The sequence below is a fragment of the Sturnira hondurensis genome, unplaced genomic scaffold (assembly GCF_014824575.4).
Source record: "Sturnira hondurensis isolate 20B ecotype Veracruz unplaced genomic scaffold, ASM1482457v3 Scaffold0014745, whole genome shotgun sequence".
Classification (NCBI taxonomy): Eukaryota; Metazoa; Chordata; class Mammalia; order Chiroptera; family Phyllostomidae; genus Sturnira; species Sturnira hondurensis.
This window is the reverse complement of record NW_028087376.1, coordinates 1708540-1734605: the sequence shown is the minus strand read 5'-3', so window position 1 is coordinate 1734605 and position 26066 is coordinate 1708540. Positions and strand designations below refer to the sequence as shown.

General features: G+C 50.0%; 2 protein-coding genes and 1 pseudogene across 4 annotated transcripts in view; 1 reads left to right on the top strand and 2 right to left on the bottom strand.

Moving 5' to 3' along the window:
• The window catches only part of ZNRF1 (zinc and ring finger 1), a 92069-nt gene extending 86369 nt beyond the window's left edge, over positions 1-5700 (top strand). Inside the window, exons 3-5 of one of the 3 annotated variants that reach the window (XM_037063621.1) lie at positions 2108-2213; positions 3856-3947; positions 5134-5700. In XM_037063621.1, coding sequence (XP_036919516.1) covers positions 2108-2213; positions 3856-3913 — 164 coding nt within the window. In that variant the 3' untranslated portion in view covers positions 3914-3947; positions 5134-5700. The other 2 variants (XM_037063622.1, XM_037063623.1) reach the window with 2 other exon arrangements.
• A 3543-nt stretch (positions 5701-9243) lies between these two features.
• LDHD (lactate dehydrogenase D) lies at positions 9244-13445 on the bottom strand. The gene is made up of 11 exons (XM_037063620.1): positions 13329-13445; positions 12417-12529; positions 12074-12215; positions 11708-11849; positions 11412-11571; positions 10892-11091; positions 10669-10797; positions 10465-10592; positions 9912-10002; positions 9715-9826; positions 9244-9630 (listed from the first exon to the last, which is right to left on the bottom strand). The coding sequence occupies exons 1-11, from the start codon at positions 13401-13403 to the stop codon at positions 9465-9467; spliced, it is 1458 nt and encodes a 485-aa protein (XP_036919515.1). The 5' UTR covers positions 13404-13445; the 3' UTR covers positions 9244-9464.
• A 9685-nt stretch (positions 13446-23130) lies between these two features.
• On the bottom strand, positions 23131-23884 carry LOC118999267 (NADH dehydrogenase [ubiquinone] flavoprotein 2, mitochondrial-like; annotated as a pseudogene).
• Between the last annotated feature and the right edge of the window lie 2182 nt (positions 23885-26066).

The following is a 26066-nucleotide window of genomic DNA, read 5'->3' as shown; positions in this document are numbered from 1 at the left end:
TTTTCATCTTGGCTAATGTAATTATGATGTGTCTTGGTATGTTCTTTCTTGGGTCCACCTTCTTTGGGACTCTGAACTTCCTGGACTTCCTGGAAGTCTATTTCCTTTGCCAGATTGGGGAAGTTCTCCTTTATTATTCAAATAAGTTTTCCACTCATGGCTGTTCCTCTTTTCCTTCTGGTACCCCTATAATTCGGATGTTGGAATGTTTAAAGATGTCCTGGAGGTTCCTAAGCCTCTCCTCATATTTTGAATTCTTGTTTCTTCATTCTCTTCCGTTGGGTTGTTTTTTTCTTCCTTTTGGTCCACTCCCTTGATTTGAGTCCCAGTTTCCTTTCCATCATTGTTGGTTTCTGTGCATTTCCCTTCATTTCAATTAGTTTAGCCTTCATTTGTTCCTCTAATTTGTGACTAAAATCAACCAGTTCAGTGAGCATCCTGATCACCAGTGTTTTGAACTGTGCATGTGATAGGTTGGCTATCTCTTGGTCACGTAGAAGTATTGGCTCTGGGGCTTTGAGCTGTTCTTCTTGAACTGTGATGTTTTGGTCTGTTCGCGCCTGTTATGTATGAGGGGCGGAGCCTTAGGTGTTCACCAGGTGCGGTGACCCAGTCACTGGGTTGTGACGCTGTATGTGGGAGCGAGGTCAGAGATGGGCAATTGCTTTTGTTCTGCTCACTTAGATTTCAGTCCCCTCTGCTGCTTCCTGCAAGCAGACCTGGCCCCCCTGGTGCTGGCTCCTGGGTATGTGGGCCTGTGCACCCTCCGGGATCCTGTGGGTCTCTCCAACAAACTCTCTGTGAGCCTGGGAGCTTCTCCCGGCACCTCAACCTCGAAAGTTTTTCCAATCGGTGCTTTTAGACTCTTAATTCCCATCACTGGGGCCCTGGTTTGCATGGTCTGTCTCACTGCTCGCTCCTTTGCCTGGTTTATCTGAGTGTGAATGTGTGACTACAGTCAGCCCTCCGCTTGCGCCCCCACTGGGTGTGCCCATTGCCACCCCTCACCTGGGATCTGCCATCTGCCGCCTGTGCACCTGGATTGGTCTGGCCACTTTTTCCTGCGCAACCTTGCACTGCCAGCCGCTGACACCATCCCTCTTACCGGTCTAGATGAATGGTTTGTTGTTGTCAGGCATTCATACAGTTCAATTTTCTTTGTTTTGGTTGCATTTTTGTTACTAAAACTTTGTTGTGTTTAAACTTGGTTGTGCGAGGAGGCAGTGTTTCCACCTACACCTTCTTGGCCGGAGGTCCCCACTTAGCATAATGTTTTTGAGGTTCCTTCATACTGTAGCATGCATTGGTTCTTCATTCCTTTTCATGGCTGAGTAATATTCCATTGCAACGGTATACCATTTTTTAAACAATTTGTTTATTTATTTATTTAGTTTTTAGGCAGAGTGGAAGGGAGGGAGAAAGAAGGAGAGAATTATCAATGTGTGGTTACCTCTCGTGCGTCCCCCACTGAGGACCTGGCCTGCAACCCAGGCATGTGCCTCAACTGGGAATTGAACCAGCAACCGGTACTCAATCTACTGAGCCAACACCAGCCGGGGGACCACTTTTGTTTATCAATTCATTAGTTGGTGGACATTTGTTTCTCCTTTCGGCTGTTGTGAATAGTGCTGCTATTGACGTGCCTGTACAAGTGTTTGGGAGAGCACCTGTACGTGAGTGGAAGGGCACTTCCTTCCGTTCATCCCTACCTCATCCTGCGGTACAACGCTCGCTGTCACCATGTTTTTCCAAACCAGAAATCCGTGTACGTGGTCTGTGTGTGATCAGGGGAAAGACTCTTCGGGGACGTGGTTTGTCTCATGCTGCCTCTGCTGTACATCTGCCCTCTGCACGCCCTCTAACTATACCCTGGGTGACTTCTCAGTGATTAACTCCCTTTTGTCTTTGCATAGTTGTCAGTGTGATACGCATGTCTTGTGTCTGCAGTGAGGGCCTTCAGGTCCAGGCCCATCTTGGGCTTCTGTGTCCCCTACAGTGCCTTGCACACTTTGAGTGCCCCAGGCAGTCCCAGCCCGTTCCAGACCTGTGCTTGCTTTGTGCCACCTGTCTGCTGCTGACTGACCATCTCCCCTGTTCCCTTTTGCAGATGACGTGCTGACTAAAGACGCGGGTGAGTGTGTGATCTGCCTGGAAGAGCTGCTTCAGGGGGACACGATAGCCAGGCTGCCCTGCCTGTGCATTTATCACAAAAGGTACGAGAGGATGGCAGGGCCACGCAGCCACATCCCAGCTCCCAGGGGGCCCCTTCTTTCTACACGGGCAGGGGAGACTGGCAAACCCTCATCACTAGCCATTCTGTCTCCTTTGGTTGTGGGACAACTCCCCACTCTCCCTGGGACGTGAGTGGGGTTGAGGCAGAGGCCAGCAGCCATGCTGAGTACAGGGCTGAGCCGAATTGCCGGAGGTTTTGCTCCAAGTTGATGGCCCCTGAGGATGGTGGGCGATGATGGGGAGCCCTGTGGGGCTGCACAGATTGGAGGCTCTTAGGATCCCACAGAGCCAAAGTTTCCCTTCTTTGGCTGGTTCATTCTTCATCCATCTCCCCAGGCCTTTTTTCCTCTGTGGACCCTGCTGCTCCACGGGGTGAGGCCCCTCGCTTGTGTGCGAGAGCAGCAGGGAGGGGCATGCTTGCTGCCCGTGCAGACGCCCCCTTCTCCTCAGAGAGCCAAGAGGCAGGGGCCACCACTACCTGTGGGGCCGCGCACTGGAGCTGCTATGATTAGCAGGGCCGGGGTTTGTCCTCAGGCCCCAGCAGGGGCCTTGTTCTTGTTTCCAACTGGAAAGAAGACACCTCCCCACCCCGGACGGGAGGGCACTCTGTGCTGCCTGAGGCTGCCACCTGCACTTGGCTGCTCCTCAAGCCTCAGCTTCATTCTGACACATGGGCTTTTCCAAGGCCTGACTCACAGAGCCGCTGGCCACAGGGCAGCCACGGTACCCGGCACACAGATGTAGCTGAGGCAGGGGAGGCTCCAGGTTGGCCTGGAGGAGGGGCCTGTGTCCGAACCAGCCACCGACCAGAATCGGAAGAAGGGAGTCTCTGTCTCTGGGGAGAATTTTGCCTCTCTTGGTCCTGCCTTTGAAAGTGCCCAGATGTTGGTTTACAAATCAGAAGGCCATCTCGGCGCAATCGCCGTTCCCTTTCTGGTTCAGACAGCTCTTTCTGTAACACTGGAGACCAGGGTTTCACTCTGTCTCCTGTCTGGCTGTGCTTGGCAGTGTCACTAAGCCAGAGGGCTGTCCTTCTCTGGGAATGGCTTGGAGTTGGCTGCCACACACAGCCAACGGAACCAGCTGGCTTGGGGGCGTCCCATAAGAAGTCACTACCTGGGGAGTGACCCTGAAAGCTGCTCCTTTGACCCAAGAGAGGGCTCTCTCAGGTCCCTAGAGTCAGAGTAAAGGGCTGCCTTCGGGTCTGGGTCCCACTTCTTGCCCTTCAAGCCCTAGGACTAGCTGACAGGCCGCCCGGCACTCTGCTAGCTGCTAGTAGCTGCGACCATCCCCCTGGGTTCTGTGCAGGTGAGGTCTTGGTCCCTCTCAAGGCCACACACACCCTGCCCTGTGCACCCCCCGCCCCCCCGCCCAGCATCCAGACCCACCCCATCTGTGCCCACCATACCATGTTGGCTGCCTGGGCTGCGCCAAGATCAACCTTGGTGTTTTGCCTTCTTCCTGCTTCAGAAAGTGGGTATCTGGGGACACGCTTGTTTTCCCCTGGGGTCCTCGCAGGCGAGATTTAGGAAACCCCTGCTCAGAAACCTGACCCCTGGAGCGAGTTCCCTAAGGAGCCCCGGTCAGCAGTAACGTGTCTCCCCTTGCCACCTCCCGCCTCAGCTGCATAGACTCGTGGTTCGAAGTGAACAGGTCTTGTCCAGAACACCCTGCGGACTGACCCTGCTGGGCGTGCTTGCTGACTCCTCTCAAAGGTGCGCTGGTGGTTGGGGGTGCTCTGGGCTTGGGGTTTGGAGGTCAGATCACTCTGGAGTCTGGGGGTGGAAGCTGAGTTGCCCTCAACACACCCCGGGGAAAAGGGAGCACCTTACCAGTTAGTGGTTCTGTGGCAGGGGTCAGATTCTGGGGAGGCTGGAAGACACAACCTTGCATGGTCATGAAGGAAACCTGCCCAGTACAGTTGATTTTCTGGGGAAAGACCAGTCTGTACCAGACATCCAGGGCAAATCTCCCTGACGGAGGTTCCAGAAGGTCCCCTTGGAATGTGCAGGGTGGGAGACGCCACAGGAGCTCGGGACCCTGGGCTTGCCACCTGTTCCTGCTTGCTGAGCAGGTGGGGCCAGTCCTTGCTCCCACCCCCGTACAGACTTCATACTCATTCTACGAGACAGTCTGTGGGACAGTGTGCTGTCCCCTGTGGTTGCTGTCAGCCATTGTTCCCCTGCTGGTTCTTCCGGCCTCAGGCCCCTCCTCCCTCGTGCAGGCCAGACTCAGCCCACCGCCCCCAGCACGATCCCCAGTTCCACAGCTGGCCAGTCAGGCGTCTTCCTCCCTAAAATGCGCACACCCAATCCCCCTCTGGAACCTTCCATTTCCTCCCTGGGGCACCTACTTCACTGCCCACCGTCCTCTCCTGTCCCCCGAGTTACCTGTCCCTTCCGAGTTCTGGGCTGGCACTTCCTTTTTTCTGAGAAGCAGACAAAAGCCCCAGGGAAACCCCAACCCTGGTTCCACCTCCTCTTACATCCAAAGGTTTTGGGCCTTTTTTCTTTTCTTTTCTCTCTCTCTCTCTCACTCTCTCTCTCGCTCTCTCTCTTGCTCTCGCTCTCGTTTTTGTTTTGTTTTGTTTTGTTCTTTGTTAGGTTTATTTTATTTATTCCAAGTAAAGTCCCAGAACAGCTGGTGATGGCAGACAAATCAGGGACATTGGCCCTTTTTACCCTCACCTCAGAAACTGAGGACCTGGGAGAAGCAGCAGCGAGGGTGAGAGTGAGGCCGAGCGGAGGGAGTGGAGCCTGGAGTCCGAGTCCGGATCACAGCGCGGTCGGGCCTCTCGGGCGGGTGGACCGCAACCGCAGGCGCCCCTGCCCCGCCTCGGCCGGCCGCGTGTGCTGGCTCCAGCCCGATGGGAGCACGACTTACGTGTTGTGGTCCATGCAGGGACAGCCAGCCTTGTTCCTGAGCGGAGGCTGCGGACATTGGGGCAGAGCTGAGCTGGGGACACCGGTGGGGGCGGGGCACCCCTCGCGCACTGGCTTCCAGAGAATGGTCCTCCCTTTCTCCCTGAGGATACCAAATTGGACGCGCCACGAGTCAGAGAGAAGAATCGGCCGCCATCCCTCCCCTCACCCCTCATCCCAGGAGGGAAAGGGCATTTTCTTTTTCACCTTTGAAAGGCACTGTGGGCTGTCTCTAAAGTGTTTACAAAAAAAAAAATCATAAAAAAAGTCTAGTGTCGACTGGTGTTTTTCCCCGTGATGTTTACAGATCGCCGTCTGCTGCCCCGCCAGAGCCTGCTCAGTGACTGAGCCAGGTTCCCAGGTTCGCGTTCTGGGGGCGCGGGAGCCCGCACGCACAGCCCTCCTGTGCCCAGCGCCCCGTCAGTTGGCCCTGTCCACCACCGACCACTCTGCCCTGGTTTTCTTTGTCCATTTTTTCTGGCTTCGTTTTGCACTTTTCTCCCCTCCGGACCCTGAGATCTTGACATCTTTGCCAAAAAACAAAAAACCGTGGAAGACCTCCCCCCCATTCCCAAGTCTCCTCCCTCCCTTCCTCCTGGTTCTGGTCAGTTCAGAGGACTTAACAATCACAAGTGTCCTGCAAAAATGCCCGAACATTTTTCTTAGACCCTTGTGGATTTTTCCCCCAGAAAACTTAACACAGACAAACAGAAGACTTATTAAAGGGATATGTGCAGCTACCCGTTTTCAGGCACTCTGAGAACGTTTTAGCCATTGATGTTCACACGTGGCATCAGCCCATGCAAGATAGATTTCTGTATTTATATATTAAAATACAAAAAAAACCTTATAAAATGTTTAAAAATTGTTCAGAGCTTGGGGGAAAGCTTTCTTCATTAGTCAAGATGTTTTGATATGTTATTAAAATCATGTCTAATAAAAGATGCATTGTGTGACTTTATTTTAATAGTGTTGCACAATCAGGAAATGGGGTCTAGACACCCTGACTCCCACTCGCCTCCCCCCCCCCTTAGCCTTCCTTCAGGGAGGCTGTGCAGAGCTGTAGGTATGAGATGGGGTTCTCAGAGCAGTCATACCTGGATAGAGGGAATGTGGCAGGTCAGACCCCAGCCCCCAGGTTTACTAACCCTCTCACGCAGCACAGAACCGATCTGCCGTCACCTGTGGAGCGGTTGTGACGAAACTGCGAGATATGCAGCGGCAAAGGTCTTCAGCCACTGGAAGCTGCAAGGGTGTGGGTTCTAGTGGGTGTTGGCCCAGCACCCCACCCTCCTGCCCCCCTTCATCCTCTGCTCTCCATCCGGTCCTGGGTCCCGCCTGCCTGCCTGCTGCTCAGTGCTGACTCATGGGCATGCTTCACTGAAGCCCAGAAACAGGCCCTGTTTTGGGGCTAAGCCAACCCAGAGGCACACGAGGCTCACAGGAGCTGGCACAGCTCGTGCTGGGCAGGAAGCTCCGGGCAGTGGGTAACAGTGCACACCTGGCCTCTGTCCCTGTGCCAGGCAGGCTCCCGGAGCAGCGTGCCAGAGCCTCCTGCGGAGCCTGCGAAGGCGGCCTCTGCAGGGAGGTGACTCCATACCTTCTCTGTGCGTCTCAGGCCTCCACGTGCTGTCGCCTCTGTGGGCTCTGGCCCTGCCAGGCCCTGTTCTGCAGCCAGCTTCTGTCGGATGCTCTTTGAAGCACCTACTGTGCAAGGGCGATGCAGGCTGGTGGGTGAATGTGAGCTAAGGGACAGGCACGTTCAGCGCGTCCAGAGAAACACTGAAGAATATCTGGGTCTTGGAGTCAGATCTGAAGCGGAGACCCCAGGGACCAGTGATCACCGTGATGGCCAGAACGTGGACTCTAAACTGTCTGCATGTGGCTCCCCTGCTTCTTGGCAGAATGGCTTCATTTGTCTAAACTTCAGATTCCTTGCCTGGGGACCAAACCATGCAGCTCAAAGGTCACTGTGAGGGTCAGGAAGTCTGCCCAGAAGCCCCTGGCACACGCATAGCAGGCTCCCTCATAGCCTCGTCACTGCAAAGAGCATTGTTCTATTCACAGCACCGCCTGCTTCTGCCTGGCAACTGTGTCTCCCTGTTCTATATTTAATTTCTCCAGCAAGGCTGGCCCTGAAGATCTCCTTGTCTGACCCCGGGGCCTGCCGGCAGAGGGCTGTATGCCCACCTCACTTGCTTAGGCCTGGCGACCTTGGCAGCATCCTGGGTGAACCGAGTGGTTGTATGCCAGGTGGAGAAGGGCTGGAGCCCATGCCAGGTGCTATTCCAGGCTCCTGGGGCTGATGTTAACTGCCCCCCACTCCAGCGACTTTCACTCCCACCTGGCACATTGCAGTCCTCCAAATTCAGACCTACACTGCCAGCTCCTGGGGGCGAGATGGGTGCCTGGGTGTCCCAGGTGGAACTGGTATCTGTCCTCTTCTGTCTGCCCAGCTCTCACCCCTTGGAGGGGAGGGGATGGTGAGGAGCTGGGAGGTAGGCTCCACTCACTCCCTTTGTGGGCCTTCCTGGACCAGAGCATCTGCTATAAAATCACCTGGTGGCGTTTAATATTGCTCAGGTTTTTAGGAGAATGTCCTTATTCTTAGGAGAAAGATGGTGAATTATGTAGGTGAATGATACCAAGAAATATGTTGATTTCAAATAGCTTTCTCCAAAATACAGCAAATAGGACAAAAATAATCATTGTTGAATCTTCAGTGGCTGATATGTTAGTGAATAGTGTACTTGTTCTTTCAACCCTTCTGTATGTTTGGAATTTTTCCTAATAAAAAATGGGGAAATGGTCATTTGCTGAGCACCTACTAGTTGCCAGGCAGTGGGAGATGTATCAGAAGACCCCTGCCCCGCAGGGGAGAGCCTGCTCCTGCTGAATGGGGGTGGGGTCTAGTGAGCTGTGTCTTGAGTGGAATGCACCAGGCTGATCTGTATGGAGTGGTTTGGGGAGGGAGCTAAGAGACTCGCCCCACACCGCCCCTTGGCATAGCTTCTGCTCCCATCCAGGGCAGCCGGGGGACAGAAAAGTCCCAGAGGAAGGGTTCCTGAAACCAAGGAGTGAGGAGTCACAATGGGCTTCCTCTGCCCAGGGTGAACAGCTGATGGGAAGAGGTGGAGGGGTTGAGGGGGAAGGCAAGGAAGGAGTTGAGAGGTGGCTTGGGACAGAGAGTGAGGCTAGAAGGAGGGTGCCCCTGCTTGGCGGGCCAAGCCCTTTTTTTAAGGGACCAGAGGGTGAGGGAGTTGGTCCCACACAATAGGACTCTGAGACCTGTAGGAGGGTGGAGATTGGCTTGCTGGGCACCACTGCCCCGGCAGGTGCTGTGGTGTCTGAGCTTATGGTGTGGGACGCCCTCTTGTGGGTTTAGGGGGAACAACTTGGGTAACCCGGACAGTAACTCTGGCCTGGGATCCCAGGACAGGAGGCTCGCCACCTGGTGGATAGATTCTGACTGAGGGCAAAAGATCTGGGCGTATAACATCACACCCTGGAGATGTATGGTATGAGAATAATTTCACTTCCATTTCCCGTGGTTGGTAGCAGCTGCTTAAAGAATATGTTTGCAATGTCTAAGTCCCAGTTGGGACTCAGTGGACAAGTCTGCCATGGTGATGTTGGCCATGGTCAAATCCTTAGACCCTGGGGTTCCTCTTACCAGCAAAGCAGCTGGGACAGGGACCTGGGTTCCTGGAAGTAACCTTCACTTGTATCCCGAGCCCCAGACCCTCCACAGGCTTCAGTAAGTCAGAGGACTGGTCTGGAATGAGGGATGGGGGTGTCACTGGCCACATGACCTGGGAGGAGTAGGAGGAGGCACTGCCTGCTCATCTGTAGACAGCCGCAAATGAGGTTCCAGTTTATTTGGGGGCCCCAAAGAGAACTATCAAGGTCCCTTCCCACATGAAAGGAGTGTGTCAGCAGGCAGGTGGAGTAGGGCAAAGGGTGCTTAGTTCCTCGGGCTTTGTCCAGGCTCCCAGCAGTGGGGAGGCCTGGATGGAGAGGAGTCGTCTTAGTCCTTGGGGTGACCCACACCAGCAGAACAGGATGTGTGAGAGAGCAGAGAGGCAACGGCTTCACCAGGAGTGACCCTGAGCCATTTAATGGACCAAAAAGGCTCCTGACGACAGCCAGGGGGCCAGGGAGGAGCCAGGCCTCAGGCTTCTTTCCCCTCCTCTGGCCTTGGTCGCCTTCAGATAGGAGGCGAAGGCAGAGCTGTTCTGTGGTGGGAAGACAAGAGTCCAGACAGGCTGTTCCATTGGCCTCGGGGCCTGTGGGCCATGTGCTGGGAGCCCCTCACAGCACCTTGCCTGGGTTCATGAGGCCTTGGGGATCCAGCATGGCCTTGAGCTGTTGCATGGTCTCTATGCCCACAGCTCCTACTTCATCCTGCAGCAGCTGCTTCTTGCCCAGCCCAATGCCGTGTTCCCCAGTGCACGTCCCATGGAGTGCCAGTGCCCGCCTGGGAAGCAGAGAAGAGACCATCAGCTGGGTGTTCCTCCCACTCCTGTCAGTACCCCCGTCCTGGCCCAGGCCTTGCTCTTGCCTGCACAGTTGGTGTGTGAAGGCTTTAAGCCTGCAGAGCTCCTCGGCATCCTCCGGGTCTAGCAGCAGGATGCAGTGGAAGTTACCGTCGCCCACGTGTCCCACAATGCCTCCTGGGGGGCCCAGAGGAAAGAGCTGCTGCCCCTGACCCAGCCTTCCACCCTCTCCTCCCGAACTCCAGCAGTGGGCAGGCAGAACCTGTGAGCCCCGAGGCCTTCAGGTCCTCTTTGGCCTGCACCAGGATCTCCGGCAGCTGGGAGATGGGAACACAAATGTCTGTGGCATATCCCTAGACAGAAAGCAGGCCCTCGAGGTTCTTCCCTCATCCCTGGCCTAGAGGTAAGGGGTCCCTGGGCTCAAGGTCTTAGAGGGTTTGGCCTCTCGCGCATAAACTTGTCTGCCCCTCTCTAGGCCTCACTTTCCCCTGTGCCACAAGATGATGGCTGGGGCATGTTCTCCAGGCACTGCCAGCAGAGACTTCCACAACTCTGTCCTTGCTCCCCACCGGCCAGTGCCATCCCCTCCATTTCCCATGCCCCACCTTCCCTGTGTCCACAACCTGGCTCAGTGCAGAGGCTCCCTCACCAGGGTTTGGCAGATGGCTGCTTTCCTCTAGGTAGTGAGGAACAGCTAGGTGGGAGCAGTCCTGCCCACTCTGGGCCTCGGCCTGCTATCTGCACACCAGCACAGTGGGCTGGGCACAGAGTCTGTGGGCTCAGCTGTGGGTTCTACCTCCCCCAGCCCAGCTCACCTTGCTTCCCGGCCGCAGAGCCAGGGCTGCATACCAGGCGTTGTGCCGGGCAGCCCAGAGCTGGCTGCGCTTCTCTGCCTCCTTGGCCCAGGAGAAGTGGGAGGCTCCATGGTCCTGGATGATCATCTCTGTGGGGGCAGGGGAGTTGACGCCAGGCCCTGCTCTGGGCAACCTGTGCCCCCTGCCCCCCAGCACCTGGTATACCTGCTCGCTGCACCTGCTCTGCCAGTGCCTGCTGGGAGCCGTGGAACTCCAGGAAGAGTGTGGGTGCCACGGGGCAGTTCAGTTTGCTGTGCCTGTTGCAAGCATCTATCATGACCTCATCCAGGAGCTCTGGGGCCAAGGAGAGGGCAGGTGAGGTGAGGGCTAGTCTTCAAAGGGAGCCTTTTCTGGGGAGCCCACCTGGACTGCCCAGTTCCCATCTCACCAATGCGGGCCACGGGGATTGCAGCATGGAGGATGTGCACCGTGGTGTCCACAGCTGCCCGGACACTGGAGAATGCACAGGTGGCGGCCACGATGGCCTCGGGGACAGGGTACAGGCGCAGGGTGGCAGCAGTGATGAGACCCAGTGTCCCCTCCGAGCCCACAAACAGCCCAGTGAGGTTGTAGCCAGCTGCACTCTTCCTGGGCCCCCAGGGACACACAAGGTAGATGAGTGACCAGGCCATGACAGCGGGTTTCCGATCAGAAGCCTGGAGCTAGAAGCTGGGGCACTGTGTCCACCACCCCACCCCCCACCCCTGCCAGGTGGGGTGCTGAGCCCAAGTCCTGAGCTAGGCCCCTCAACCCAGACGGCCACCAAGGCAGGTGTTCCCCGGGACAGCCCACGTGGGCCTCGTGAAAGAACAGACCCCAGCACCACCAGCTTTGTCCCGAGTGACTGTTTCAGAAGCCTGGCCCACCTGGGGAGGAGGCCCCAGTCCCTGCGGGCAGAGGCTGCTCACCGGAAGTGGCGGCCCTGGCCTGCGGTGTGGAGCACCTGCCCGGTGGGCAGCACCACCTCCAGGTTCAGCACGTTCTCCCTGGTGGTGCCGTAGCGAATGGAGTTGGTGCCCGAGGCCGCAGTGGCCACCATGCCACAGAGAGAGGCATCCGCACCAGGGTCTGCGGAGCAGAGGGCAGGCAGAAGGCTGCCTGGAGCAGGCGCCCAGGGACAGAGGGGTCTCCTCAAGCCCCAGAAAGAGTCCTCCCTCCAGGGAGTCTTCAGGGCCCCAAGGAAGGGCCACAAGTCCCAGCCTACCCACAGGAAACCAGAGGCCACAGTCCCGCAGGTGGGTGTTGAGTGCTTTGCGGGTGACACCGGGTTGCACCACCACAGAGAAGTCTTCTGGACTTAGCGCTAGGATGCGGTCCATGTGGGTCAGGTTGACACAGACGCCACCCTGGAGGGAAGGGCACCAAGGGGCCCGCTGGCCTAGTTTTTCTGCCATGCCACAGTCCCCAGGACCCCAACCTTGAAGCTGACCTCCCAGCAGCCAGACCAGAGCCTCGGAAAAGCAGGTAAGAGGGATTGGACCTGGGCACCCATGCTGTGTGTGGCAGAGGGAGCACCACAGACAGGATGCGGGCGGTGGGGCCAGAGCCTGGCCCGGGAGGGGCCGCCTACCTGCATGGCACAGACTCCACCCTCAAGCCCAGTGCCAGTGCCAAAGGGGATGATGGGAACACCTTGGTGGTAGCACAGGGCTGCCAGCTGGCTGACCTGCTCCACGTTCTGGGGCCACACCACGGCATCCGGAGGCTGGCACCTAGAACCAGACCCTCGGAAGTTTACGGGGCATAGGACTCTCTGGTCCTGCTCACATTTCAAGGATCCTCAAGGTGTTACAGGGTCTGGGGCAGCACAGTGGGACAGGGTGTGGGGGAGAGAGTGCCAGAGGACCCTGAAACAGAAGGGTGGGGAAGAAGCCAGCCCAGAGCCCTCACTCCCAGAGGTGGGGGCCCCACACCTGTGCATCGACTCATCATGCCCATGCTGTTCCCGGACAGCAGCAACAGTAGACACGTGGGGGCTCCCCACAATTGCCTTCAGGGCCTCCACAAAGTCCTTGCTAAATTTGCCCTGCGCGTAAGAAACACCTTGCCAGCTGGGGCCACAGGGGTAGGCAGGTGGCAGGGGTGTGGCTGGAGGGGGAGAGGGGCTGCCAACATCTCTGGCCTCCCCTGGCCTCCTCTGGGCCTTGTCAGCTGACACCACCTCCAAGGCCCCCCAGGAGCAGACCCACTCTACGGGTATGCCCCTTCCCAAACACAGCCTCAGGAGTCAGTGTTTCCCGTAGGAAAAACTGCTACCTGGATGAAAATACGAACCACATTCACTCTACAAAAAGGGGCATCAGCAGGGGTGAAGCCATTCCTGCCTGTGGTACCTGGTAAAGTTACTCATCACTGTCCCTTCCCAGAGGCCAGCCAGGCACACACAGAACTTGCTAACTGAAGGACAGGAGTCAAAAGTTATCAGGCTAACTATTGCCCACCACCTGCAGTGCCCCCCCCACTCCACTTCGCCTGGGGGCTTGTAAGCTTCTGGGGGCCCTTATAGGGATTTCTCCCAATTTTACAGATGGGGAATGGACACCAATCAGTTAAGGAAAGCCTGGCCAAGAACCCAAGTCCTTGCCTCCCAGGCACTTATTCAAAAGGTGTACACCTGGCCCCCTGCTGCCCATGAACCTTTCATTGGCACCCCAGGGCTCCACTGCGCTGTGGGAACCTCGGCCCACCTCACTCCACACCCACACTTGACACACCGTGAACCCACTGATCCTCTGCTCAAGGTCATACGGTGCTGGGGCCCCACAGAGCCTGGTGGGAGCTTGGCATGGGGATGGCCCACCCTGCAGGGGGCTTCCCCTGCCTACCTGCCTTACCCCGGAGCAGTAGCCCCTCCAGGGAAACAGCCCCCAGGTTGCTGCAGCCCGGAGCAGAGAGGCCATGGCTGGGCAGTGGTTAGAGGACTGTGGACATTTAAGCTGCACCACCTCATTGGCTGTGCTCGGGGTGGAGGTTGCTTAAGGTGGCACTCCTTAAGGTGGCCCTGCCAGACCTGCTGAGTTAGGTATGTCTGCCGGTACTTCCAAAGGAGGGTGAGGCTTGCCTAACACAAAGGGAAACAGAATAGCAGGGCTTCCCATGGTTCTTCAGAGCCAGACTCCTTGTCATGGCCTTAAAGGTCCTGCTAGTTCCTGCTGACCTCTCTGTGTACCCCTGCGGACCTCTCCATGTAACCCACTTCCTTTCAATCTCCTCGGCCTCAAAGCTCTGGCTTCGTTTTGTCTTCCTGTATACCTGGAACTCCAGCCAGGCTCAGGGCCTTGACACACACACTTGTCTTTCTCACCCTGCAAGTCTCAGCTCCAGTGTCACAGAGCAGGCAAAATCAGGGCTGTGAGGAGGGGAAGGGCAGGGGGTGAGTTAGAGTGGGGCAGTAAGGTAAGCCAGGAAGCTTTCCTGGAAGAGGGGGGCTAAGGATGTGCAGCAGTTCACCAGATAAGTGAAGGAAAAGACCATTGCATCTTTTTCATTTCCACCCTCCCACCTGGGCAGATCGGAGGACCACCCTGGAGTGATGTGGATGCTGCTCTTGAAGGCGTTTCAAGCTCAGTTTCCCTCCCACAGCAAATTTGAAGGAGCACGTTGCTAACATTACTGAGATAAAGCTATTCCTATCTTTGTTTTTCTTCCAAACTGAATTAGGAATACAAACACCTGTTTAGGCCCTTCCCCGCAACCACATTTGAATGAGTACACATTTCCACTCTCACTGTGTTGCTTAACTGGCTTGTCTCCTAAACACACCTCTTTTACAGAAGGTTAGTTCAAATCGTAATCCAGTGAAAGTCCAAAAGGCATTTGGACAAAACGTATTCATTTAATGCCTTATAAATCTCTTTCCATTTGCAACCATTTCCCTCTTGCCCATTTTTCCGTGCCATTTATTTGTTAAAGAAACTGGGTCACTTGTTCTGCAGGATTTTCTACATTCCATTTTCAGATGATTGTATCCCTGTAAAATTGTTTTATATATTTCTCTAATCTTGTCTTTCTTACGATTTGCTGGGTCTCCATGTGGCGCTCTCCAGTACAACTTTCTGTGCTGAGGGAAACCTTCTATGTCTGTGTTTCCCAATATGGTAGCCATTAGCCTCATGCGGCTAATAATATGAGAGCTATCTATCTCTGGTTGGGGAGTAGATACCAGGTAGAGAGCATGGCAAACCCTAAATGAACCACCGTGTAGATCCCTAAGGTTCTGGAGCAGAGCCATGACAGTATGTGCACACAGTGTGTACACACAGTGCACAGGTACATGGACCAGTGCAGTACATACACTGGCAGCCAGATTGTGTATGCAAATAGATATATAGCATTTTAAAAACTGACCCTGGCCGTAGCTGATGTGGCTAAGTTGTTGGAGCATTGTTCCACAGACTGTAAGGTCACAGGTTTGATTCTCAGTCAGGGCACATACTCAGGTTGCAAGTTTGATCTTCAATCAGGGTGCATATGAGAAGGCAACTAATTGATGTTTCTCTCTTACATCAATGTTTCTCTCTCCTCTCCTCCCTCCCTCCCCTACCACCTCTCTTTAAAAAAATATACCCTCAGGGTGAGGATAAAATAATATGTAAACAATAAAATAAATAAAAAGCCACCCTTGGCCTACTGGCCTACTACTAGGTCCTGGTTAAGGTGGTGACTGTGGCCCCAAGACCTCAAGTGACCATGTGGCCAAAGCTGAGCATCATGAGCTGCATTCGGTCAGACCTACCAAGTCACAGAGTCAGGCTGGCCCCAAACAAGCCATCCTGGACGAAAGGGGAACAGACAAAATGGGGTGCAGTCGGGGCCAGAGGGCAAAGCAAGCTGCCTGAGCAGGCAGTCCAGGCCCCCATATCACCCCCCATTGCTTGGCCAACACTTGTCCCTCAGCTCACACCTGTGGCCATCCAGGGAAACTCTTATAACTGGCTGATAGAAAGGAAAAGTTCAAGTTGATTCATGAATGAATTGGCTCAATATGAGCATGCAAGCTGAAAATGGACTGATGCTGCCCTACAGCTCCACTTAGGGGTCCCCCCGAAGTCCTCCCAGTTGGCAAAGCTCTCGGTCGTGCACCTGGTCATCCCCTTTTGTAGAAAGGAAAGTGTCCCAACCAAGGAATATATACAGGCCCATGGGCAATGGTGAATGTCTTAGCTGGCTGGTCAGGGGCCCGTAAGGAGAAAGGTTGGAAAATTAGGGTCAGGGGGGTTTTGGGAAGAGGTTTGGGTAGTTGGAGCTACAAAAGTAGGTACAAAGTGAGATCTTTGTCACCCAATCTGATACATGTTAACACCCAGAAGAACATCTACAATGTGAGAGACTAAATAGAGTAGACAGCAAGAATCAGCCAGTTGTCATCAGCCAGGCTCTGTCAGTAGCCACCCCAATGAGGGCATAATAATAGTAGCAATACAGACTAATAGTGCACCCACCAGCAGGGGCACCCGCTGACTAAGGCCGATCTAGCTACTGCCACTGCTGAGGGTCTACCCTACTGCAACCCTGACTTCCTGACATGGTACCATTCTTCAGGGAGACCAGCCAGTCACATCCCGTGGTAACAAGTTGATTACATTCCACTTGGGAAGGGGAGCAATTTATCTTGACTGAAATCATCAGCACAACACATATTAGGGGTATTGGTCTGCCTCTCTTGCCTGCATGGCCTCAGCTAGCCCTTCTCTCTGAAGGCTCCCAGTGTCTGATCCAACCATATGGTATACGACATAACATCACTTCAGGCAAAGTGACTCACTTTTCCACAAAGGAGGTACACCAGTGGTCTTCACCACTGACCAGGGCATTCACGAATTCTATCGTCTATTGAAAAGACAGAGCCGGTGCCATTTGCTGTCATGGTGCCCTCTGCTGAGCAGGCCTGTGACCTTGTTATACATAATTGCCGTTTTACTCTTCTGAGCTTCTGTCCCCGGAACTAGAACATGTCTGCAAAAGAAAGAAAAGAACTCGAGTAACCACCCTCCACAGTCGCAGGCAAAAGTTAACATTGGAGCAAACTGCAGCTTACGCAAAAATAACCCAAACCTCCTGTGTTGCGACACCTCTAACAGCCCAGCAGCCAGCCACACCACAGTAAACCCCGTCCCCCAACCCTTTACAATCCAATAAAAGCTCAAGACCCCAGTCCCCAGGACTGGTGCATTTCTCTGTGCCAAGCCCTTTTTCTCCCTTGGAAAGTGAATACAACTTTGCTCTCCGCGTTTTCCTCTCTTTGTGAATTCTTTCACAGCCATATCAATAGCCACCCTAATATCCACCTCACCATGTGGAGCCACCAACCTCACAGAGATAGAAGGAACGGCTTTGGAAGGTGCAGCTAAGGCATCAGCTCAGAGATGCATCTAGTCAACCATAGTGCCAGAAGAGGAAAGCTTTTTTTATATGAATAACAAATAAAGGGTGGGGGTCTGTGTTATTTTCAACTTTGTATTTTGCAATGATTTTACATTTACAGGAAAATGTAAAAATACTAGAGCCTATATACTCTTTATTTAGTTTTCACTAATGCTGACATCATAGATAACCACAGTACAATGATCAAAAATAAGAACTGGTGAAATACTAATTGGTACCGTTAGAGAATTGGGTACAATACTAAACTACAGGTTGGATTTCACCTGATTTTCCACTGGCATCCTCTTGTGTCGTTGGGGGAGAGCGCTGGTTTGTTTATTTCGTCCAGGACCTTATCCAACATCACCCACTGTATGTAGCTGTCTTTGTCTCCTGCAGTCTGTGACCATTCCCCAGTCTTTCCTGCTCTTTCTGACCTTAACGTTCACAGCACTATCAGTTCCTTTGTAGAATGTTCCTCAATTTGGGTTGTCTAACATTTTCTCAAGAGATTGAGGTCACATGTTTTTGCAAGACTACCAAAGAGGTGATGTGCCCCTCCCAGTAAGTCAGGTCAGCAGTGTAACATACCGCTGTTTTGTTACTCTGACATTAACCTGGATTGCTTAGGCTAGGTGGTGTCTGTGGGGTTTCTGCCCTGTCAAGTTGCCTTTTTCTCTTTGAATTTAATACATATATTGAGGGAGATACTTTCAGACTTTAAGGCTCTGGCCAAAAAAAAAAAACCCACCCAGTCAGCCTCAGTTGAAGAGGTGGGGAAATAGTTTTCACCTTCCGATAAGAAAACCTGCAAAATCATGTTGCAAGGGGTGTGGACACAGGTGGGCTGTTCAGTGGGGCCACTTCTCTTTCATAATGACCTCCAAATCACACTGAGGTGCTGAATTCTCCTGAGACAGGAATAAGCTTCCTTCGTGCTGTTTGGCAAATGTGGCCAACAGCCGGCCACAAAGACATGATAAGGGGGAGGATAGATACTACCTCAGTGTTCTTCATTATTGCTTTTCTAGAAAAACAAAACAAAATAAAATACAAAACCAGTTTCCTAAAAAAAGTTTTTCCCCCAGAGTTAATTTATGTCAAAAATAAGGGAAAAGAGAACAGGAGATACTCACTTTTCTCCATATCAGGAGAATGTTTGCAGGCTTCCTACTTTGTAATTTTGCCATGAGAAAAATAGATTGGAGGCCACTTACTAGAGCCTCAAATGAGGAGGGGAAAGCCGTCATTGGGTGCCATGCTTTCCCATCACCTCAGGTACAATAGAGGGAGGCAGATCAACTGCTAGGAGGAACTGGTGATTGGAGGGAGTGGTGTTAGCTGACTCTGGAAGTAATCCACGGAAGGAACATCTGCCAGTAGAGATCTGATTAGGGATCCTAATGTCTGACTGACTAAGGAAGGAGTCTTAGCTCAAACCTTACCTGCTCAGTAAAGACCTCCCTACCCGCTCCATTCAAAACTCCACCTCCACCCGCCACCATCTCACTGCCACCACCCTCGATTAGGAACTCCTTAGCGGTGGATGTCACCTGACATGCTGTAGATTTCACTTAGTGCTTATTGCCTGGCCTCCCAATTAGAATGTGTGCTCACAGCTGCACCCTAGCATAGTGCCTGCCACCTAGAAAAGGCTTGACAAATCTCGATCGCCTGAATGCTGAATAAAAGAGTAGGAAATAGCCTTGGCCAGTAGCTCAGTTGGTTAGAGCACCATCTTGATATGCCAAGGTTGTGGGTTAGATCCCCGGTCATGGCACAAATAAGAATCAATTAATGAATGCACGAATAATTGGAACAACAAATTGATATTACCCTCTCTCTCTCTCTCCCCCATTCCTCTGTCTCTCTAGAATCAATAAAAATTAATGAAATTAAAAAAGAGTATGAAAGAAAGAGGGCAGGAGAAGAAACTGGAACCCACCACTGATTTTAAGACCTGGCAAGGAGTGGGGAATCACTGCTAACATTTGGCCAAACTTCTTAACCTTTGACCTTCTCGAGATCAGAGTCCAGATGAAGAAACAGAGAAATTCACAATTAAAATGTGAGATTATCAGGAAAATCTGCCCTGGCTGGTGTGGCTCAGTGGATTGAGTGCTGGCTTGCAAACCAAAGGGTTGCCGGTTCTGTTTCCAGTCAGGGCACATGCCTGGGTTGCAGGCCAGGTCCCCAGGAGGGGGTGCACGAGAGACAACCACACACTGTTGTTCCTCTCCCTCTCTTTCTCCCTCCCACCTCCTCTATAAAATAAATTTTAAAAATCTTTTTTAAAAAGATTATCGGGAAAGTTCAAACTGCCTAGAAATTCTTCAGAATAAACAACCCAATATTTTCAGCATATAAATGGCAAAGGAAAAAAAAGAAACGCAGGAGGCTGTCTTGCATTAAAAGACATCAATCACAGAATGCGGACTCTTTTGGATCTTGAGTTTTAAAAATTTGAAGCAGCCCTGGCTGGTGTAGCTCAGTGGATTGAGCGCGGGCCTGCAAACCAGAAGATCGAGGTTCGATTCCCAGTCAGGGCACATGCCTGGGTTGCAGGCCAGTTCCCAGCAGGGGCCAGTCCCAGCAGGGGATGCACCAAAAAGCAACCATACATTGATATTTCTCTCCTTGTCTCCTTCCCTTCCCTTCTAAAGATAAATAAATAAATTAAAAAATAATAATAATAAAAATTAAAAAATAAAAATTTGAAGCAATGTGTAACATTTATGATTGCACTTCAGGTGTGATCTGAAGAACTCTGTGTTCTCCGAGACACTTGCAGGGGATCCCAGAGGTCAGTATTGTTTAGTAATGGTAGCAATGCCTAGACACTATTTTCCAATTTCATTGACTTGACATTTGCATTAATGATGCCAGAGCAGTTGGCCAGGGAGCCTGCTGGTGCCACAGCAGCATCCCAGACAGGGCGCCCAGCTGACCTAGTGGTCACTGCATTCTGTGCTTGCATGCAACCACAGAAAAGAAGTGTTTCTTTTGTTTAAGAATGATCTTAGTGGAGCCGTCAGAATTATTCATTGTATTAACTCTCAACCTTTGAGTGCGTGTCTTTTTAGTGTTTTGTCTGATGAAATGGAGAGTGTGCACGAAGTACTTGGGCCACACACAGAAGCGCGAAGGTTGACTCCAGGAAAGTCATGTGTTTGAGTCGCAAGCTGAATTGACTGCTTTTCTCGCGGAACCCCATTTTTTGCTCGAATGGCTGACCATCAAATGAAGGATGAGTGTTGGGCAGACATTTTCTCAAAAATGAATGAAGTGAGCTGTCACTTCCAGGAAAACAGCTGATTATATTTGTCACCCAATGATAAAAGGAACCTTCAAATGAAAAGTAGAATTTTGGCAAAATCTACTTCCCAATACTTAAAGCTTTTCTGTTGAGCTCAATGGTGATATTATTGTCATCATTTGATACTATGTAGTAAAATGTCTCAACATTTAAAAGATGTCCCTGAGTCAGCCAGTATTTTTCAAATGACCAATGCATGATCCCTCAAAGATACATGATTCATTCAGAGTACGAGAGAGAGTGATGCATTTTAGTGTATCAGAGTACAGAAGTCCATTGATGAAGCCCCATGTTGTGACGTGTGGACTGTGTTCCATAGCAATGGTACTTGAGCAAATAAACAAAAACAGAAAAGTTTTGTCAGCATCCGTGAACAAGCCACACTGTAATTAATATGCTTTGAGACATGGGCTCCACTTTCAACAGTTACTATTATTACAATTAAAGCCTCTTTACCTCCTATAGCTGCGCCATCCGAGCACGTGCTCAGTGTTGGTGTGAGTGCCTGTTGGGACGCGAGTGGACCTCACCACAGGCTGGCAGGGCGGGGCGAGGCGGGGGTGGGGGGGTGCTTTGCCGGGTAGCTGACTGAGAAGCAGGCACTCTGTGAAACTTTAGTGGAAAGTCAGAAAAAAATTATGCAGTTTTTTCAAAAACATTCTCTCCACCTTTTCTTCATTCTTTAGGGGAAGTTAATAAAAAATAACGTAATTTTGAATTTTGCAGGGTCTTCTGTGACATTTTTTGTATTTCTCAGGAGTCTTTCAAAATATAATTTTTACAAAGATGAGGTCATGTTTTATCTACTCTTGTGTGATCTACATTTTTTATTTCTGAGTGTATTATATATCTACTCCACGTGGTTAATACACACTACCATTTTCATTGTCTTTCTCCACCTCCTATGTACATACCACACAATTTGTTTTATGTACATCTATTAAAAGATTTTCAGATTGTCCCCAATGTTTTGCAGATATAAGCTGCAGTGTGAGACTATCATGCACACACATCTTTGTACAGGATTAAAGGTTATGATAATTTAAAGTTTAGATGCAAGGAAGCCTTCAGAAAGGGTTTGTGTGTTAGAGCCCCACCAGGACTGCACGGAAGATATTTTCCCAAATTGTACCAGTTTTGGGTATCATTATGTTGCCAGATTTATAGGTCAAAATGATATCACATATGTTATAATATTGCTCTTCTTTGATTTTTAGCAAAGAGAAACATTTTTGATAAATTTATTATTCTATGTATTGCTTTTTAATTTGTCTATTTACAACTTTAGCTTATTTTTCTTATTGGGGTTAAATTAACTTTTAAGAGTTTATAAATTAAGACTGTCCTTTTTCTTGCATACATGTACCCCATATATTTTCCCAGTTTAACTTTGTTTATAGTATTTATTTCAAAATTTAATTTTCCCTGTAGTTGAATTTGTCAGTTATTTCCTTTAGGAATTCTGTCATTGGTGTCCTGCCTTCCCACTCAAAGAATATCAAAAACATTCCCCTATTGTTTATTTATAACTATTTTGACAATTTCCATTGTAAAATTTAACTTAATTGTTCTAATGTGCAGTCTGCGGAATCCAACCTTTTTTTCCTCCGAACTGTTAGTTACCCAAGAGCAGTCGTGGAATATGCTAGCCTTTCACCAGTGCTGTGAAAACAGACACAAAATTAATGCATACTCCTAAGTTCTTTTTTTAAAAAGCTTTCTTTTTAAAAAACTTATTGATTTTTTTTTGAGAGAGAGAAATACTGATTTGTTGTTCCACTTATTTATACATTCATTAGTTAATTCTTGTCTGTGCCCTGACCCGGGATCAAACCCCCAATCTTGGTGTTTTGGGGTGATTCTCACTGGATGATTCTTAATCTGGGTGTTTTGGGGTGACCAACTGAGCTACCTAGCAGCAGCCATACTCCTAAGTCTGTCTGTCTGTCTTTCTTTCTTTTTACTTTCTTTCTTTTCCTTCCTTCCTTCCTTCCTGTATTCCCAAAGCCAGTACTAAAAAGTTTTCATTATTGTAGCTTTGTAATACATTTTTGTATCTTATGGTTATTAGTCTCTCTTTTTAAAAAATGTCCTGAGTGTTCTGTTTTCCTTTCTGATGAAGTATGAAATTACTTCATCAAACAAAAAAAAATCAAAACCGTACAAACAATAAATAACAAAAATATCTTGCTGAGACTTTGATTTTTTACTAATTTACAGAATTATGCAACTATCACTTCAATCAAATTTATTGTTTTACTGGCTGGTGTAGCTCAGTGGATTGAGCACGGGCCTGCGAACCAGAGAATCGCAGTTTGATTCCCAGTCAGGGCACATGCCTGGGTTGCAGGTTGGTTCCCTGCAGGCCAACTCCCAGCAGGGGATGCAAGAAAGACAACCACACATTGATGTTTCTCTCCCTCTCCTTCTCCTCTAAAAATAAATAAATAAATAAAATATTTTTTAAAAATTTATTGTTTTAAACAGTTCTGGTGAAATACACATGACATGGAATTTACCATTTTTAAGTGTGCAGTTCAGTGACGTTAAATGCATTAGCGGTGCAGTATAGCCATCAGCACTGTCTCTTTTCAGAACTTCATCATCATCCCAGACAGAATTTTTCATCATCCCAGGCCTCCCTCCCACCAGTCCCTGGTGTCTCTGTTCTACTTTCTCTTTCTATGAACTTACTGCACATTGAATCAGACAATATTTGTCCTTTTGTGTCTTGCTTATTTCACTCAGTGTATCCTCAAGGTTCATCCATATTGTAACATGTATCAGAACTTCATTCTTTTTTGGCTGAGTTATATACATCACATTCATCTATTCATTCTTCTGTCAGTGGACACTTGGATTGTTTCTGTCAGTGGACACTTGGATCTACCTTTTGGCTATTGTGAATAATGTTATGAACACTGGTGTACACGTACCCCCTTTTTTAGATAAGAAAGTCATATTTATTTCTCCAGTGACATATTTACAAGTGAATATAAACTAAACGCCTATTTGCACGTTGACACTAAGTCCTTAGTGTGATTCAGTCAAAGAGGTGAGACGCTCAGCTGACTCAGCACAGAAGTATCCACTCTTTGGCCCAGGTTTTGTAATTTTATCAGCCTTGAGCTCCTCAATAATTTCTCCAATCTCCTTGGGCTTCAGGTCCTCATAGTAGTTGTCATTTATTTGAACCATTGGTGAATTTACACTCGTCCCTAAACACTGTGCCTCTGTAAGAATGAAAAGTTTGTCAGGTATAGTCTCCCCAGCCTTTATTCCAAGACGATTCTGAATGGCCTACAGGATGCTGTCAGAGTTTTGCAGCATGCAAGGTTGAGTGGTACAGACCCGAAGGTGGTACTTTCCTACTGGCTTTGGATTGACTATGCATTGTATAAAAAGTCGCTACTTCATATACTTCATTGGAGGCACTCATAAAATTTCTGCAACCTCGCTCATAGCTGAAATGGGCAGCCATCCATTCTGTCTTTTGGATTAACCCAGGACAAGAAGCACAGCTGCTGCTTTATGCCCTTCGGGATACCTTTTTACAATTGCCTCTATCCTCTTCCAGTTTCCTGGTGTGAGATCAAATGGAGTATCTGAGTTATTCTCCAGAGTATCTCTGTGCACAAGAAGGGCTCCTCCAGCTCCATTTTGTGTGACTGTCTTATGCCAATTCCTTATATGTCTCCCCATCTCCGGTGGTGAGGCCAGCCTTAGGGGCTGGAGCACTGTGAAGAAGAGTAGACTACATTTTTGATAAGATTTTATTTATTTCTTTTTAAATAACATTTATTTATTTTAGACAGAAGGGAAGGGAGGGAGAAAGGGAACGAGAGAAACATCAATGTCTGGTTGCCTCTCGTGCTGTCTCCTGGGAACCTGGCCCTCAACCTAGGTGTGCCCCTGGACTGGGAATGAACCAGTGACCTTTTGGTTCACAGGCCAGTACTCATTCCATTGAGCCACACCAGCCAGGGCTCTTTATTTCTTTTCAGAGAGAGGAGAAGGGAGAAAGAGACAGAGAGAAACACCACTGTGTGTTTGCCTCTCACGTGCCCCCTACTGGGGACCTGACCCTGCAATGCAAGCATGTGCGCTAACTGGGAATTGAACTGGCAACCCTTTGGTTTGCAGGCAGGCACTCAACCCAGTGAGCCACACCAGCCAAAGCTGTATATTGTTTTAACTGAAAGCTAGTTGCTACCACTACACACCTATTAGAATGGCCAAAATCCACAACATTGACACCACCAAATGCTGACAAGGATGTGAAGCAACAGAAACACTCATTCTTTGCTGGGGGAAGGCAGAATGGTATGGACACATTGGAAGACGGTTTGGTGTTTTGTTTTTAAGCAAAACTAAACATATTCTTATTGTATGATCTAACAATTATGATTTTGGTATTTACCCAAATGAGTAACTTATTTTATGTTCACACAAAACCCTGTCCATGGATGCGTATAGCAGCTTTATTCATAATTGTCAAAACTTGAAAGTAGCCCTGGCTGGTGTAGCTCAGTGGATTGAGTGTGGGCCCACAAACCAAAGGATCAAGGTTCAATTCCCAGTCAGGGCACATGCCTGGGTTGCAGGCCAGTTCCTAGCAGGGGATGCCTGAGAGGCAACCATATGTTGATATTTCTCTCCCTCTCTCCTTCCCTTCCCCTCTAAAGATAAATAAATGTGCCAGTTTTAAATAAATTTTTAAAAATTAAAAAAAAACTTGAAAGTAACCAAGATATCTGACAGGTGAATGGATAAATTGTGGTACATCCGGACAATGGGATTTTGTGTGTGTGTGCAAGAGATACATTGCTCAGTTGCCTCTCACATGCCCCCAACTGGGGACCTGGCCAGCAACCCAGGCGTGTGCCTTGACTGGGAAATCGAACCAGTTTCAGTTTGCAGGCCAGCACTCAATCCACTGAGCCACAGGGTGGGATATTTTTCAGTGCTACAAAGAAATGAGCCCTGAAAAAGACATGGAGACACCTTAAATGCACATTACTAAGTGAAAGAAACCAATCTGAAAAGACTACATATGGTATGATTTCAACTCTTTTATATTCTGGAAAAGGCAAAAACTGTGAAGAAAATAAAATGATCAGTGGTTGCCAAGGGCTCAGGGAGAAGGAGGGAAGAAAGAATAAATGGAGCACAGGGGATTTTTAGGGTAGCGAACTATTCTGTACTACATTATAGTGATGGATACATGCCATTACATTATTTGTCAAAACTCATAGAATGTACAATGCCAAGAGTGAACCCTAATGTAGAGTACAGACTTTGGGTGGTGTGCCAGTATACATTTAATTGTAGCAAATGTGCCACTTTAGCAGGGGATGGTCATAGTGGAGGAGGCTCTACATAGGTGGAGTCAGGTGGGATTCGTGAACTCTCTGTACCACCTCAAATTTGACTGTGAATCTAAAACTGCTCTAAAAAAGAAAAAGAAAGGGAAAAAAAGCTAGTTGCAGCACATGATACGTTTATGGCCAATTTTATTTTGGGGGTGTGAATTTAACACAGTTATCTTTGAAAAGTGAGATTATGGGTGTTTGCTCTCCTTTGTTTTATAGATATAGTCTACTTCAAATACAGATATCATAGATTACCTGTGTAATCTTTAAAAGACAGGCTTTTGTATTGGGGGGAGATAGTGATTGGAAATTATACACTGACCTGGGGGAAATGGACACTCTTAGCCAAAGGAATATCTCGGCCAGGGCTCAGCTGAAACGCTAAACAAGGCGAAGACTTTCCTGAGAGCGACCACAGCATGGCCCCACAGACTTATGGGAAATGTAGTCTCGAAGATCTGATGGACCACTCCTCGGAGGACCCTGGGACAGGGAGCAGTCCCTATATCTGC